This window comes from Schistocerca cancellata, chromosome 2 (assembly GCF_023864275.1).
Source record: "Schistocerca cancellata isolate TAMUIC-IGC-003103 chromosome 2, iqSchCanc2.1, whole genome shotgun sequence".
NCBI classification, from domain to species: Eukaryota; Metazoa; Arthropoda; class Insecta; order Orthoptera; family Acrididae; genus Schistocerca; species Schistocerca cancellata.
Window position 1 is genome coordinate 515,490,771 of NC_064627.1, and position 16,558 is coordinate 515,507,328.

Sequence of the window (16,558 nt, forward strand, 5' to 3'; positions counted from 1 at the left end):
AAACACGAAAAACAAAGCAAAATTGATAGTTTTTAGTGAAATAGTGCAAAAGCAGCAATTTTTACAGAGTATCATGAAATCTTTCGTTTTCCAGTATACAAAATGTTATAAATCTGAGGACGACAGTTTACCAATATTCGTAACTGATAGTTATCGAATGTTGCAACTGCATTTTGTCTTCCTTTTTCCTCATCTATAACTTGAATACAACAGTTAGTTACCTGCATACAGAACTAAGATATGACATAAAAAAAGCACCAAAATTGGCAAAAAAATACCGAATTTGGCAGTAAACACGAAGAAATTGTTAAAAGCATGACAGCAAATTTGGCAAAAGTATAACAGCAACATTGGCAAAAATACAGCAAATTTTGCAAAAATTACAGCAAATTTGGCAAAAGAAACACCAAATCTAGCAAAAAAAGTAATGCAGAAGTTAGCAAAAAAAAAAGTAATGCTGGAACTGACAAAAAAAGTGACAAAACCTGAAAAAAACTTCAAAGTTGGCAAAAACTAGCACCGAAATTACAAAAAAATAAACAACAACAAGGGAAAAAATAACACAGAAATTGGCAAAAAATAATACCAAAATTTACCATAAAATAAAACAATTTTTCCTGTTTCTAGTTAGTGGTTCATATTTATGTTGATGATGATGATTGGTTTGTGGGGCGCTCAACTGCGCAGTCATCAGCACCTGCATAAAGTCCCAATTTTTCCACAGTCAATTTTCTTTTCACAGTCCAATACAGTCACTCTCATAAATGATGATGATGATGATGATGATGATGATGATGATGATGATAATAACACAAACACCCAGTCCCTGGGCAGAGAAAATCCCCAACCTGGCTGGGAGTCAAACCTGAGACCCTGTGATCCAGATGCAGCAATGCTAGCCCCTAGACCACGAGCTGTGTGACATCTAAAGATGAAAATACGTATTTGTGATGAACCTCAGGGTTATTCTGCTGGAGCATATAAGTAGCTTTACTATTGTTTAAAATTTGTAATCTTAGTGCCATATTACAGTAATAAGTGCCGGTTATAGCTTATTTGTAGTGAAATGAAACTCAAAACATAATGTAAAGCACTGATCCACCTGAATAGAGGGTATAAGTCCTCGAAACATGTTGAGAGAGTAAATAAAAAGTGACTGGGGCATATAATTGTTGTAATTTATCTTTTATTGGCATAAACAGTCACAATTTCTTAGACAACACAACATGGATGACGTAAGGTCAGTATCACATGATTGCATACTGACCAGTTGTAAACTTATTTGAGGATTTGATTTACTTTCTCTGCAAGGAGTTTTCAGTAATTATAATATTTCTCATAACTAACATTATTGGGAAAGTTGCTGATTTATACCAGGAACAGGTCTGATCTTAGTATGATACTCTAAGGAATTCCTGTGTTAGATTTCACTAGAAAGTGGGGGCTGAGTTTTTGATTCTTTTGAATAGCTTGTATATTTTTTCCCCTAACACTCTCTCCCTTTTTCCCTCCCATATTTGACATTGTCAGATTAAGGTGACATAAAATGTGTCAAGCACATAGTTTCTTCTTGACTTAATTGAGGCCTTCATGGTGTTCAGTCATTCAACGACCCAATAATGTGATAACTGCATGTTTCCGTTCTTAATGCTTGTTACATTCAAAGAAATATTGTAACAGCTATCTAAACATTTGGTGAATGCCTTCATCCAGAATCAGTTCCTTTGCCAGTGCTCATTGCTTCAGCAGTAGGTTATTTGAAAACAATAGAATATTCTAGTAATTAACTTGCTAAGTTGTCTGCCACATTTTTATGTAAATCAGCAAATTTTTCTCATTACTGGTACTTACGAAGAAAATCTATTACTACCATTAGGTACTTTGGTTGATCAGATGGTATATGCAGACTCATTTATCACCATCCATTTCAGTACTAATGATTCTGAAATGAGGGTTGGAAAACTATTAAATCTGTGCCATAGAGTTTTAACTTGGATTCTCCAGAATTTAAAGTGAAATTTCTGAAAAAAGTACATAGTAATCTATAATTTTCTGGAAAAAGTTTTCTAAGTCAGATAACATCACTCAAAATGTTATACAACATGATGGTAATATGATTGACCTTCACTTATAAATTTTGCAGCTATACATTAAAAATGAAAAGTGTATAAGCTTTAGTCAGGATGTTAGTTACGTGTTCTGCAACACTTTGAGTGCCGCCACCTGATTTGCAGTCAGTGTCCAACAATGGGTAAATCATATTACCATGCTACTGAAGCACCATCCCACAATCTTCAGGACAACTGTGGAAGCAGCCAGTTCTGTAATTGTGTCATGCTGCTTTCAGGAGCAAATGAGTGACACTGCTTCATGAACATTTCACCCTTGCCACCTTACAATGCTATAAGATTGTCTGGGGAATCTGTATTGTTGTTTATTTTGTCAACCACTTGTGTGATGAATATGAATCTCTTTCACAACAAAAAACCCTGCAGTGGCCCTGCTGCTGTGGAGCTGCAGAAGCTACTATCAGAACCTGGCCAAGTTCTGACATCTGACTGCAACCTATTATGAAGTCTGTGTTTTTGCAACATATTCTGAAGTCTTTGTTGCTTCAGAAGAGATGAATGCCCACAGAAGATCACAATTCTTCCTTTAAAACCAATCAAGTCTCATATAAGAACCATGTTAATAGTATCAGTATGTTGAGAAATGTCTTTACACTGGTACTCTCAGATCTGTTTAGTAAATAAGTGCTCCCAGACAAATAACCAAAAGCACTTGCATTTCGTGTACTGATGCTTGTATGCACCATTTATTTCCCATTAAAATTGTGTGTGAATATGTGTGTCTCCACTATTTTTGTTAGTGAGGTCTTGAGTGTTCATTGCCCACAATCCACTGTGGTGCCATACAAGCAAAAAAGCAAGATCGAGTAATGGATCCGTTAATTACTGAGCTTGACTTGTGCTTACTAATGATAGTAACACTCTGTATAACAGTATCCATTTCTAGTGACCTTGTACTTTGAACACAGAAAAACGAGTATACTGTTTCTTAAAGAACTTCTTCTGAACCTCATGAACTGCACTTAAAATGTTTATTAGCCAAACCATATTTGGCTGTATAACATATTGCCAGTGGCATCTGATACAGAGGACAACAAATTGAATAATCTCAGTTTGAAGGCTCTTCATCTCCTGCACGAAAAAATCTTAAAATTTCACATGATCTGTTGGTCACCATTGAATCTAAGTCTAAATTTAAAATCTCATTGTATGATACACATAGGTTTTGCATTAAGACCAACTTGCTCAGTGTGTAGTTCATGACAGCTCTATTTTTGTGAGGGAAACATTCCACGTGGGAAAAATATAATTAAAAACAAAGGTGATGTAACTTACCAAACGAAAGAGCAGACTCCTCACTCTCTCCCTTAAAACCCACATCCTTTCGTCTTTCCCTCTCCTTCCCTCTTTCCTGATGAAGCAACTGTTGGTTGCGAAAGCTTGAATTTTGTGTGTATGTTTGTGTGTCTATCAACATGCCAGCACTTTCGTTTGGTAAATTACATCATCTTTGTTTTTAATTATATATACAATTTTTTTTATTCTACCTGTGCATTTGTGACCTTAGCTTTTCGCAGGCAAGTATGGTATTTTACATACATGAATGCACATCTCAGATGCGTACAAATATGACCTCAGAAGTAACAAAATGTACATAAGAGACCCTTTGGTGTACCCGTGAGTTCCACATTTACATTATTTGACAGATATTTCAAATGTGACCAAGAAATGTCACTGCCTAAGAAGTCGCACTAGTAACATACGCAAAAATGTGCTTATGAGGTAGGATGGATTTCCTATCCTAATGTATTAACTTAAACATGGTTATAATAGGGTTCTAGATATCCACATGGTTGTTTGCTTTCTAGATGAACGTCAAGTTGGACACCACAAAGAATTTATAACTGACACCCATGTCATTAATATAGAAATTCATGATGAAAGTAGGCTTATTTTTCTGCTGCTGTGTATACAGTTGTCAGTTTGTAATATCAGTGTACATACAATTGAAACTTCCTAGCAGAGTAAAACTGTGTCCTCTAACAGATTTCGAATTTGTGACCTTAGCTTTTCGCAGGCAAGTGTTTTACCAGTTGAGCTACCCAAGCAAGGCTGCCAAATTGTCCTCACTGTTTTACTTCCACCAGTACCTCATCTCTTACCTGCCAATTCACAGAAGTTCTCCTGTATAACTTGTGGGACTAGCACACTTCGAAGAAAGGATATTGCAGAGATGTGGCTTAGCCGCAGCCTTTGGGGTTTGGAGGAGAACTTCTGTAAGTTTGGAAGGGAGGAGGTGAGGTACTGGCAGATGTACATCTGTGAGGACAGGACATGAGTTGTGCTCTGGTAGGTCAGTTGGTACAGCACTTGCTTGAGAAAGCCAATGTTCCAAGTTCGAGTCCCCGTCTGGTAGAAGGTTTCAACCTGCCAGGAAGTTTCGTCTCGGTGCACACTCTGCTGCATACTGGATTCATTTGCATACAATTGTTTGTTGTCCCCTGTTTCAGATGAACCTTCCATTCCTTTCTTAGCCTCCACAAATTGGTATTGTTTTTACTAGCTTAATATAGTAAATACTCAGATGTCCTGCGTAATACTATATTCATTTCACCTGTTGCATTAATTTGTCATGACAAAGATGTAGAGAAAGGTTGCTTTTTTTCCTTTCTACTTCATTAGATAAGTTTTCCCTCAACCAGAGATGATGATATTACTTAGATGTTGTTATTTTTAAATATACTCATAATTATTGTAACTGCTTCTACAAAAGAATGATTACTACATTGTGTTTTTAATTTAGGTCCAAAGACCAAATGCAACAACTCATGGAAACAGAATTGCAGTTGACAGAACGTACATTGCATGTTAATCCAAAATCATATGGAGCGTGGCATCACCGTGCTTGGGTTCTTGATAATATGCCTGAATCTAATTGGTCAAGAGAATTGGCACTGTGCAATAAGTATCTGGATATGGATGAAAGAAATTGCAAGTATTGTTCTTTTGTTCATTTATCTGCTGTCACTTTGTAAAAGAAAAGCATCACAAGAAAGCGGCTAAAGTTTATCTTGTGTCCTACTTTATTTATGTCTGTTCAAATGCTAATCTGCAAAAAATGAGCTATGTTTCTGCTTAAACTCTGGAATAGAGCTGAGTTGTTAGATGGCAAAGGAAATGGGTAATTATGCTGTGAATAATATATTTACCATGTAACTCACACGTGCAGGCAATCCATAGATCTCTTTATTGAAACTCCGTTGGTAACTGCTAGACATTCAGAGAATAATGTATAATTTCTACAGTGCTAATAAACATTCTTTGCTGCACCGAAAGATCCTTTCTATGTCTCTTGCTCCAGCTGTGCACACAGTGTCTAATGTCACTATATGTTCAGTGTAATATTGATTATAACTGTCTGTGTCACTACTTTTTTTAAAATTTTTTAATGGAAGATTCCTCATTTTGAGTTGCAGGGTAAATGCGTCAAGCATATGGTTATATTTCAGTTAGTTTAGTTGCACCATAGTTCTGGTTGGTACCACTTTCACTCTTTCCACTGTTCTCCATGCTTTTGAAAGAAGATAAATGCTGTTTAGGAAATTTCTGTCATAATATTAATGATTTACTAGAGAATCGTAAGTTTATTTTACTGCTCATAACAAGCAATTTTACATGCAGGGGCATCGTCAGTATTATTCATGGTACACCAAGCTATACAGGCTTTTATGCATAAGTCACCACTGAAGTTGCTTTTTAAAGGTATATTCTGTAACATCTCAAGATTTTTAGCTAACAAATGATGAAAAGCAGCTCCTTTGACACAGTTTTTTTGTGTTAAAGTTGATCTGCTATTAACCATATAGAAATGTGTTGTATGCTTTCTATCATACCTATCATGGTACAAACTCTGAGAATGCTAAACTAAAATAAGCTTCCACAAGATGTTTTTTGTTTTTCTTTCGCTACAATTGCCAAGGCTGTCTCCTGCAACCTGAAAATCTTTTCCATATTCATCTGGCAGGTTCCACCCCACAATACTATTCCATAAGACAAGGAAGGATACACTAATCTGTAGAATGTACAGTTCTCAGGGTTTCAGAATTAAGGTATGGTGATAATCTCCTCCACCAATAGGATTTTTGACAGAATCTCATCACTCACAATATTTTGTTTACGTGGTCCACTCTGTTTAAAGTGAATATTAGTTGCTTTTTCTATGTTAACTTTTAAGTTGTCTCTTCCAAAGTAAACTGTGACTTTTCTATTCAGTAAAGCTGGGCTCACAGTCTGTGCAACAGACATCAGAGGTTGCATTGTTGTACACAGTGATCAGGTGCTTATTATCGAGAGAACTTGGGAACACATTTCCATCATATACGAACAGACACCGAAGTCTACATTTCTTATTCGTGAATGTCTCCTTGCTAGTACTTCTCCATTATCATACATAATTTCTGTACTCTGTAGTCTGCCTTTGAAATATGCTCCTAATAACTGTGTGAGATTTGCAGTGACCCGACTCCACACTGCCAATAGGATGAAGGCTATGTTTCAGGAGTTTGAGTGGGAAACACTGCAGCATCTGCTGTACAGCCTGGATCTTTCACCATGTGATTTTCACATCTTTGTTGACCTGAAGAAAGACAAGCATAGGTGTTGGTTTCAGTTGGATGAGGAAATGCAAGAGTGGATGCAATTGTGGATTCGTCTGCAGCCAACTGCATTGTACAAAACAGAAATTGATTGTTTCATCTCCCACTGGGATAAAAAAAGCATGTGCTGTTTACTTTTGAATGGAATCATTACATAGTTCGGTTGTGTTGGGTGTTCAGTTTTCATTTGGTTGCCCCTCATAATATTCCAAGAGGCTTGTTAACATTATTTTCTCAGTCAGTTTGCCAAATATTTACATTAAGGCAATAGGTCTGTGTAGTTTTGAACATATTTTAATGTCCCTTTTTTGCGAAAGGTTTGATTACAGACAGTTTCATCTTGTCAGGGAATGAACCATTTTGAGAAATACTGTGTATTAGATGAAGTGATGCTTTCACTAGCTCTAGTTAATATTTCTTCAATAGAAGTGGAGAATTTTAATCTAATACTGCTGATTAATTTATTTGTTGTCATTAATAAGCTGCAGAATGTTATTTGTGTATACAGCAGGTAGTGTAGTGCTGGTCTGTTTATTACTTGACACAATGTACATTGGGTTTCGAGCAAACATCACTCTCAACAATATCTTCGAAAAAATCATTAAAAATATTGCTAAATAGAAGGGCATCAGAAATTTCGTCATCTTTCACAGTCAGTTCTATGTTAGTACTTTTAGTTTGTATGGAACTGTTCTGATTTTATTTGCAATTAACCAGCAAGACCTTGAAACATTATCTGATCTCCATATCTATTGGCTAATTCTTTCTGCTTTTAATTCCTGAATTTTTTGCAGAACTGACATTTGCAGAGTTTTTTTTATTTAATTTAGGGTAAGTGTCTGTATGTTATACAGGTTATGGGAAGGTTATAGATTTAGCTTCAGTTATCAAGAACTGAGTGTGGTGGTGATTTAAAGTAATTAACACACAGATTGTAGGAGCTAGGTTAAGAGCTCTGTCTGGCTGTGCAGATTTGATCTTATGGAGATTCCTTGAATTACTTAAGGTAAATGTGCATTGGAGTGAGCTGTAAATAGTGCTGATATTATAAATACTGAATGAAATTCGTATAAAGTCTTCATTGGCCTCTCTATTATTATTATTATTATTATTATTATTATTATTATTACTAGTAAGAAAATAAAACAATTGGAAGAAGCATTCACTATGATATTAAACTGAAGCAAAGTAATTTACAATTCAGATTGAAGTGAGGAAGGGGGTCAATTTTTGGTGTTTACATGACTGTAGATATTGTAACTCAAAGCTGCATTCTTGTAAAGCATATACTTGGGAAAATAATGTACAGGGAATGCTGTTTCTCATGCTTGTTCAAGTAATATTTGTTGTTTTTCTTTTATATCACCCACAATAAATACAGTGATAAAATGACACACTGATTTGAAAAATCAATAACAGGTGTTCATTGCTTAGCCTGCAGCCCATGGAAATGATAGATGCCACAGAATGTCACTATTGGCTCAATTTTCACAAGCTGCATTGTCTTGCTGTTGTGCTTCACTCCATTACATGCCTTCTTATGTGCTGTAAAAGCAGTGCAGACATTTGTCAAAGGATGTACGGTGCTTGTATTATCTAAAGGAATAATTGCAGTTATTGTGACTCACAACATAAATAATAGCGTGACATGTCAGTCAGCTGATATATTTTACGGTCAAAGTTCCTTACAAATGTCACAAGCGGAGTATTCGGTCCAAAAGAGCAAGCCACAAGAATAATCCAGTGTAACAGCAAATAGTTCCATATTTAGAGAATGGTCAGTGCACAGTATGGCAAGCAAAGACAAAATACCTGAGTGGCCTACAGAAATAGACAGCTGTAGTGAAACCCCAGCTCGAGTTGCTGGTCTTGCGGTGCTTCCTGCTGTGACGCCACGAGCATCTGGTCATCAATAGGTGGCTTGGAAAAGGAGAGTGATTCACAGCTGGGGTAGCATGGTGGCTTGCGGATAAGGAGGATATAAAATCATCATAGTGGAAGTGGGAAAAGATGGGAGACTGGGAAGTAGAGGAATGTCATGTGGTGTCGCTGCATGGAGCTTCCTGGAGTGTGATCGGAAACTTAGGTGGCTAGTTACCATGCTGCAGGCAAAGTTGGTCTCAATGGTGAGTCGCCGTCTTACCATCCTTATCCAAGATGAACAAACAGCCTGTGCTGCTGGACAATGACCAGGATCCATTTGATCAGGTGCCAAAAACCGCACAACCATAGTCAGGTGCCCAGTGAGAAACGCAGAGATGATGGATTGGGTGACGTGACTGGAGTCAGCAGCAGGAGGTGCAGAATCATGTGCTGCTGGTGACCTTGGAGTAGCTACACAAGATTTTTCAACCCTTTAGGTGTAACCCTGTATGAACCCAGGAAAAGGCTTAAAGAGTCTGTAGGTGAGTCATCTTCATCTGGGTTTGAATGTGTATGCAAGTCTCTCGGCTGCCTGTTGGGTTGGGATTGGAAAGGTGGCGAGGTGATGTGTTGAATGCCCGGATGGTAGCAGAATGCAGCCTATTATCTGACACAGTCATGTGGGAAAGGTATTGTATGGTGAAAAGTTGGATGAGTGCCTTGACAGTGGCCTCTGTACTGGTGGAATGGAGTTAACAATGTAGGGAAATTTGGAGTAAGTGTTGGTGACTGTCAACCAGGTGGTGTCCAGAAATAGGTGGACGGAATTGAAATGAATTCTCTTCCAAGGCTGTGGGGACACCAGCCAGGGTGACAACGATTGGTGAAGTGCTACTTTCTGTGGTTCACATTTTTGACAATTGAAGATGAAGTGCTCAGTCCGCCTATCAGTGCCAGGCCAGTAGACGTAGCACATGGCTAGAATCATGGTGGGGGATAAACCTTAACGTCCATGGTGCTGGAGACACAGTATGTCAGGCCAAAAGAGTTCCAGAAGGCCCACCCATGGAGGGTTTTGGTCTGTTGGTAACAAAATTAGACAGTCCACAAGCACAAGCCTATGACAGAAGTGAAAATAGCACTTTGGGGAATTTGAGTTCCAATTGGGATCTGATTCGAGTATCCCCATAGGATGTAGCAAAGCAGTTGCAGTAATGTTGTATCCTTGCCCATGGTGCCTGTGATGTGGGATCCAGCGATGAGAAAGTGCTCCATTGCTTGCTGGGCCTCATCATCTAAATGGAAACAAAGGACCTTGTCTTTATCAAACTCTGAATCAGGGCACATTGGGAGGCACGACAGGCCACCAGCCCTTGTCTGCTGACTAGATAGAAATGTATCTCTTACTTATATCTGCTGATGAAAAGAGCCCATCACTGGTACCAGTTGGCTATTTGACTGGGCAGCTTAGTGTGGAGGCTGAAGAATATCAGAGTCTTATGACCAGTGCTAAAGTGAAAAATTGCTCCATAGAGAAAAATGTGTAATATTTTAATGCAAAAATGATGCAGACTCTTTACAGCAATACACCATTCTAATCCCAGCCTTCACTGGATGTAATTAACCCATGAGCCTAGTTTTTCCTTGGCCATCACATTCAATCCAGGTACTGCTGATCCCTCAAAAACAACTTAGGAGTACATCACTTGTCACTCAGTATTATCCTGGTCTTGAAAGTGTTAATCAGCTACTTTGACTTGACCATGACTTTCTAAAATCATGCCCTGAAATGAGGCCCATTCTGTCAGTTTTTGTCCACCACACCTAGAATAGCTTTTTGCTGCTGTCCCAATCTGTGCAATATCCTTGTCAGACCCTACACTCTTTCTGCTCTCTACCCTGTGGCTCCTACCTCTGTAACTGTCCCCACTACGAGACTTGCCCAATGCACCCTCTTACACAACCTATACTAGCTCTGTGACTGTCATTTCTTGTAACAGCTGTTGTGGAAACCCCATTTGGCTGTTTAGATTGACATAACTACCAACAAATTACCAAAAGGACAAATGGGCATAGGCAGAGGGTGTATACTGGCAATACACAATATTCTGTTGCAGGAAATGCACTACAACATGACATTTGTGACCTCAGTGCCTGTTTCACCACACATGCCATCTGACTTCTTCTCCCAGACACTAGTTTCTCAGAACTCTGCAGGTGAGAACTGCCGCTACATCACATTCTTGGTTCTTGCCATCCATCTGTTCTTAATTTATGTTAATTTCTGTAGTATCAGAATTTTTCATAGTAATTATTCCTTTCTTCACTCTATTTTAGTTTTCTGCACATCTTTCATTTTCTGACCTGTTTATTTATTGCCATCCCCCTCCCACCTCTACCACATACAATCCACATAGCTTTTCACTCCTATTAACTCATACACATTGTTTTAGTCTAATCTCTGTCTCAAATATTACCCTGTCTTTCTTCTTTAAGCTCTCAGGTATTCAAATCTCATACGTGCAGTCCTCAACAATCAGTCTTTCCTTCTCATCCTGTCTGGTAACTCTCCCCTGGCCCAGAGTGCTGGGTGACTTTTCCAAACTCTGCCCCTTTTCTCAACCTCACCAGTCTATTTCCTTCACTCCTCTTGTTTCCTCTTCAATATTTCTGCCAAAAGAAGGAGCCACTGGCTCCAAAAGCTTGCACACATAATACTTTTTATATGTGTGTTCTCCTGCTGCCACTTAGTAAGTAGATTCTTTGTCTATCTAGACTATTTGTCTACTTTAGACTATTTATCTGGTGCCACAGTTGCATTTTGAAAGTTTGTGGTGATTTCGTCCATGTGTTCCTGCCAAGGGGAGTGACGGAACAAGGAGGCTCAACTTAGCGAAGGCAAAATGGCCTTCGCTATTGCATTTTTCGCATTGTGCCCACCTGTCTGGGCAGTCACCCTAGGAATGGTTGTGAAAACAGTCCTTGCATGACAAGAGTTGACGCCTGTAGAGTGGCCAAGACTTAATCCCTTGTTTGCAGGCTGAGCCAACAGCATGATGATGATTACATTTGACCTGCTGCTTCCTCCATATTTGCTAAGCTGTATGCACTACCTGGGTCAGAAGCAATGGTCGTCATGTCTGCTCAAGATTATAAATGGTGCCAGCTGTATGGGAGACTTTAAAAGATTTAGCCAGTTTCAAAACCTCCTGCAAGGTAGGGTCACTGAATTGCAAAGCTTTTTGACATACTTTTTTTTCTGGGGCATTGGAATTAATATAATCCTAAATCATAACCTCCACATACAATTCCTTAGTGTTGCGAGTAATGAAACGGCACTTTCTACTGGGCACTTGTAGTTCCACCGCCTAGGCATGGTGCAACTGGTTGGGCTTTTTGCGACACTATTAGAATTCTGCTCATGATGATATAACATGACAGCGTCAGTAAAAATAGGCAGTTAAGAGAGCACACATTTCATCAAAATCAAGTTGGGCCACTTTAGTGGGAGAGGCAAATGTACAAAGCAGCTAATATGTTTGGGGTGGAATCCAAGGCAAAAAGAGTGATTTAATGGTTGCAGGGTCTGTAACCTTAAATACAGCAAAATTTTGTCGGAGCTGCATCTTGTATGCATCCCAATTTTCATATGTTTCACTGAATGGTGAGAACAGCAGCAGATATGTAGCCGTATGATTTGAAAACATATGGGCCAAGAGAGCCTCCTGGCACTTTTGTCCTTCGAAGTGACTTTTCAAGAATTGTTGAAAAATGATCTCTGTGGAGAAGTCTGGTGGTGGTTGATGCTGTGCTGGTTCCACGTTTACCCAGTGATGCATGAGGTTCAACCACTACTTGCTATTAAGAACATAAATAATAGTATGGCATGTCAGTCAGCTGATGTATTTAAGTCACAGTTCTTTACAAATGTCACATGCATAGTACACAGTTCAAAAGAGCAAGCCACAAGAATAATCCAGTACAACAGCAAATAGTTTTGTATGTAGAGAACAATAAGTGCACAGTACTTCAAGTGAAGAAGAAAGAGCCTGAGCGGCTTGCAGCAGCCACATAAGTGGGTAGCCATATTGAAACCTAGCACAGGTGGCACTAGTGAGTCACCTGCGTGGTAGATTTGTGGCAGTGCCTCTCTGTGGTGGTTGAGCCCCATTGTAGTGGGGAGTGCAATAAGCTGGCAGGTCATAACTGCAAAAGGCTGGCTGTGGTGGCATCGATTGTGTTTTTTGCCTGCTGAAGGGGGTGGTAGCTCTTGGGTTACCACAGCAGTGAACCATTATTAAAGCACTAATTTAATTCTTCTCTCATATGAATACACCTTTTTGATATACAGGGTTACCCAAAAGTCCTATAACATTTGAAAATTCAATACTTCATGGAATAGTGTAGGTAAAAATTGAAACACATGCTTGAAATGACTGGGATTTTAGTGAAACAAAAAAGTGCACAAAGTGATCAACAGATGGCACTACATACGATAAAAAGCAATAATTAACATAACAATTGACTTTTAGCAAAGACAATGTTCTTTACAATAATTGCTCTACATGTTGGCCATCATTCATCAACAGCATCTGTAGTCAGGGACAATATTGTGAACAGCATTGTATGGCATATCAGTGGGTGTAGGAAGAAAGCTATTGGATGTTGTCTTTTAACATCCTTAATGAGGTTGGATGATCGTGGCGGACTTGCGACTTCAGGTAACACCACAACCAATAATCACACAGATTGAGGTCTGGGGACCTAGCAGGCGACGTTACGTAACACCACAACCAATTATCACATGAATTGAGGTGTAGGGACCTAGCAGATCAAGCACATGTAACAATATGGCATGGAGCACTGTCCTGCATAAAAGCTGTACCTTCCAGTAGGTGTATATCAGGCAGGCTAGGACTGATATGATTCAGTAATATATCGGTGTACCTCGCACCTGTCACACTGACAGTTTGAAGAGCAGCGCACCTCGTTTCCTTGTAGGAAAAAGGCCCAGTCATGACGGTGACTTTCTCATCATGCAGCGGAGTTTCCACAACAGTTGTAGGATTTTTAGTAGCCCATATCATGCAGTTGTGGGTGTTGACAGATCCTCACAGTGTGAAATGGGCTTTGTCAGTCCACAACACTTTAGGCAACCAGTCATCATCTTCCTCCATTTGTTCAAGTGCCCACACTGCAAAAGGGGTGCATCTGGCTCCCTCGCTCACTACAGTCATTTTATATCTGATTCTTATCCAGCTTAATTGGCTTGTTAGTGTCACACCAACTGTTGGCCAGTTTTGGTGCTCAGTTTTGGTTTCAATAAAAACCTATGTCATTTCAGGCATGTGTGCAAAGTTTTACCTCCCTAACTACATTACTTCCTGAATTTTTGAATGTTTATGGACTTTTTGGGTCATCTTGTAGTTTTTATTACTATCATTTGTTCACCTTGTACATCTATTGTAGTTAGAGTTATTCTATAAAAGTAATTATACAAACTGGACATTTATCACAGCTAAAGGAGCAAACATCTGATTTGACAATACTGTATGTAGCTCAGACTCGTGCTATGAGTGTTTGTGTTTAAAAATGAAGCAAGGAAGAACCGAGGATGGAGTAATGACGATTCAGACGTAGTGAACAGAGATGGCAGTAGCTGTGTGCATGGGTGAGGTGTCTGTGTTTTTATACATCTGTGAAGAGATTTTGTCTTATAGTGTAATCTATTTTTAAAAGTACTTGTCTGCGGCTCAGTGCTTCATCTATTTGGTGAGTAGCAGTCTTTTCATTTCATTGTCATGTTTAAAATTTATTGAGACAACTGAACATCTTTTAGATGTCATGTACGTGCCAGCCATTTTCATTTATTTTCCTTTTTTGTATGATATGTCTAGGACTAGTTACCAATAATTCAACAATGTCAAGTGATTTCATAGTCGTGTCACATAAAGGAAATAAGATTAGACCAAAACTGTAGGTAGTATTGCATGTAGGTAAAGGATTCTGTTAGGAAAAAAAAAAAAAAAATTACAGACACTGATATCCTAAATAATACAGCTAACTGAAGTCTTGCTACTGGTTCCTGCATTTTTTAAATTCAGTACAGTTCTTGTTATTATGTCATTGTAATGTTCGGCTAATGTGCTAAAATTTACAATTAACAATTAGGACTTGATATAAATTGCTTTTACATAAATTTTCATCCTGTTCCTAGTCCACACTTGGCATTACCGGCAATTTGTTGTTTCGAGAGCAAACGTTTCTCCAACCAAGGAATTTGAATTCACATCTGCAAAAATTACCACCAACTTTTCAAATTATTCATCGTGGCATTATCGAAGTCGTTTGTTACCATTGCTTTATCCAGACCCTACTGGTAGGCGTCCTATTCAAGAGAACAAGCACAAGGAAGGTGAGATAAAACTTCAAAAGTACTTTTTTTCTCATAAATGATCAAAAGATTAGCAAAAACATTTTAATAAAGATATATATCTGGATGTGGAAATAAATTGTGCAATAGTCTACTTCTAATCATAACTTTATTTAATAATATGAAAGTATTGGACTTTTGAAATGATATTATGAATAAAATCTCGTATTTTGAAACAGTAGTTTTACATTCTGTAGCATAATGGCCCTGTGATTTTATTTTAGCAATTTCTTACAAGTCACTTAAATAAACATTTTTTATTTGTACAAATTGCTTGAGAAACAATGAATTCATGGAGCAGGCTGTACAAAAATCTAACCATGGGTGTTAGCACGCCACTTCTGAGATTCAGAAAGGCACATCGGCCACAGATCGAAACAGACTAGGTGACTACAGTCTGGTGCCTACATCCTACCTCAGTTACACAATTCATAAATATTTAGAAAATGTTCACGCACTCTCACATACCAGGTTTAGAAGTATGAAACCGGAATTTGGCCCCCCTGGAGGTCCAGGGGATAGAATAGGCTCGAGGTATTCCTGCCTGTTGCAAGAGGTGACTAAAAGGAGTCTCTCACGTTTCGGCTTTTATGTGATGGTCCTCTGTAGGGTTTTACATCCATTCATCTAAATTCTCCCAAAGAGCGAGCCAATTGGGGAAGGGTGCCTTACATGGTCCATTGTGTGCTGAGACCTTTCGTATCATTCGTCAACATGGATCTGCACTTCCCCTCATTCTCTAGCTGTTGGGTGAGGTCACCCTCGTGGGTGCATTTTCCTCCATCCACTACGCAGTATTGTCTTCTGCACTGGTGTGATAATGGACTTGTTTGCACCTAATATCCAGCACGGTAGCCAGTTCGTTGTGGTGGGGCCACCATGTAACCTGTTGGTTGTAGCCCCCTGAAACACAGGGATCGCTCTGCTGACGCCTGTGCAATTAACTCCCCACGTATGCCAAGGAGTAGATGCCTGCCACCTGGGGGCATTGGGACTTCCGGCAATGGCCATCCTGCCAGATGACCTTTGCTGCGGCCGGGTGGTGCCTGTGGGGAGGGCCCCTGGCCAGAGTGGGTGGCATCAGGGTGGATGACATGCCATGAAGCTTAGTACATCATCACTTGCTGGTGGTCAAACACCAGTCTCTAAGCACTCAAGGGCTCAATTCAATGCACGGAAGTATGACCCCCAGTCGTTCCCCTCCCTTGCCACACCATGGGAGGAATGCCATTCTAAGGATGGCAGTGAATCTTATTTGTCCCAGTACCTTGTCTGTACGAGAGCTGATGGGGAATCCTTCATGTCGATGAAACCTCTGTTTTTCATGGAGTATTTAGAGGACAAGTTTGGGGAGGTGGAGGAATTGTCCAAAATGCAATCTGGGTCAGTCTTGATGAAAACAGCATCCTCTGCCCAGTCAAGGGCACTATTCGCCTGTGACAAGCTGGGGGATGTTTCTGTTTCCATCACACCCTGTAAGAACTTAAATATGGTCCAGGGTATTATATTTCGCAGGGATCTTCTTTTGCAGTCTGATG

The 16,558-nt window shown here is 39.2% G+C and overlaps 1 protein-coding gene across 1 annotated transcript in view; it reads left to right on the top strand.

The window, feature by feature from the left end:
- The window catches only part of LOC126162065 (geranylgeranyl transferase type-2 subunit alpha), an 81,675-nt gene that overhangs the window by 41,577 nt on the left and 23,540 nt on the right, over window positions 1-16,558 (top strand). The window contains exons 4-5 of the mRNA XM_049918326.1: window positions 4,873-5,060; window positions 14,805-15,002. Of these exons, the coding sequence (XP_049774283.1) occupies window positions 4,873-5,060; window positions 14,805-15,002 (386 nt within the window). The remainder of the gene's footprint in view (window positions 1-4,872; window positions 5,061-14,804; window positions 15,003-16,558) is intronic.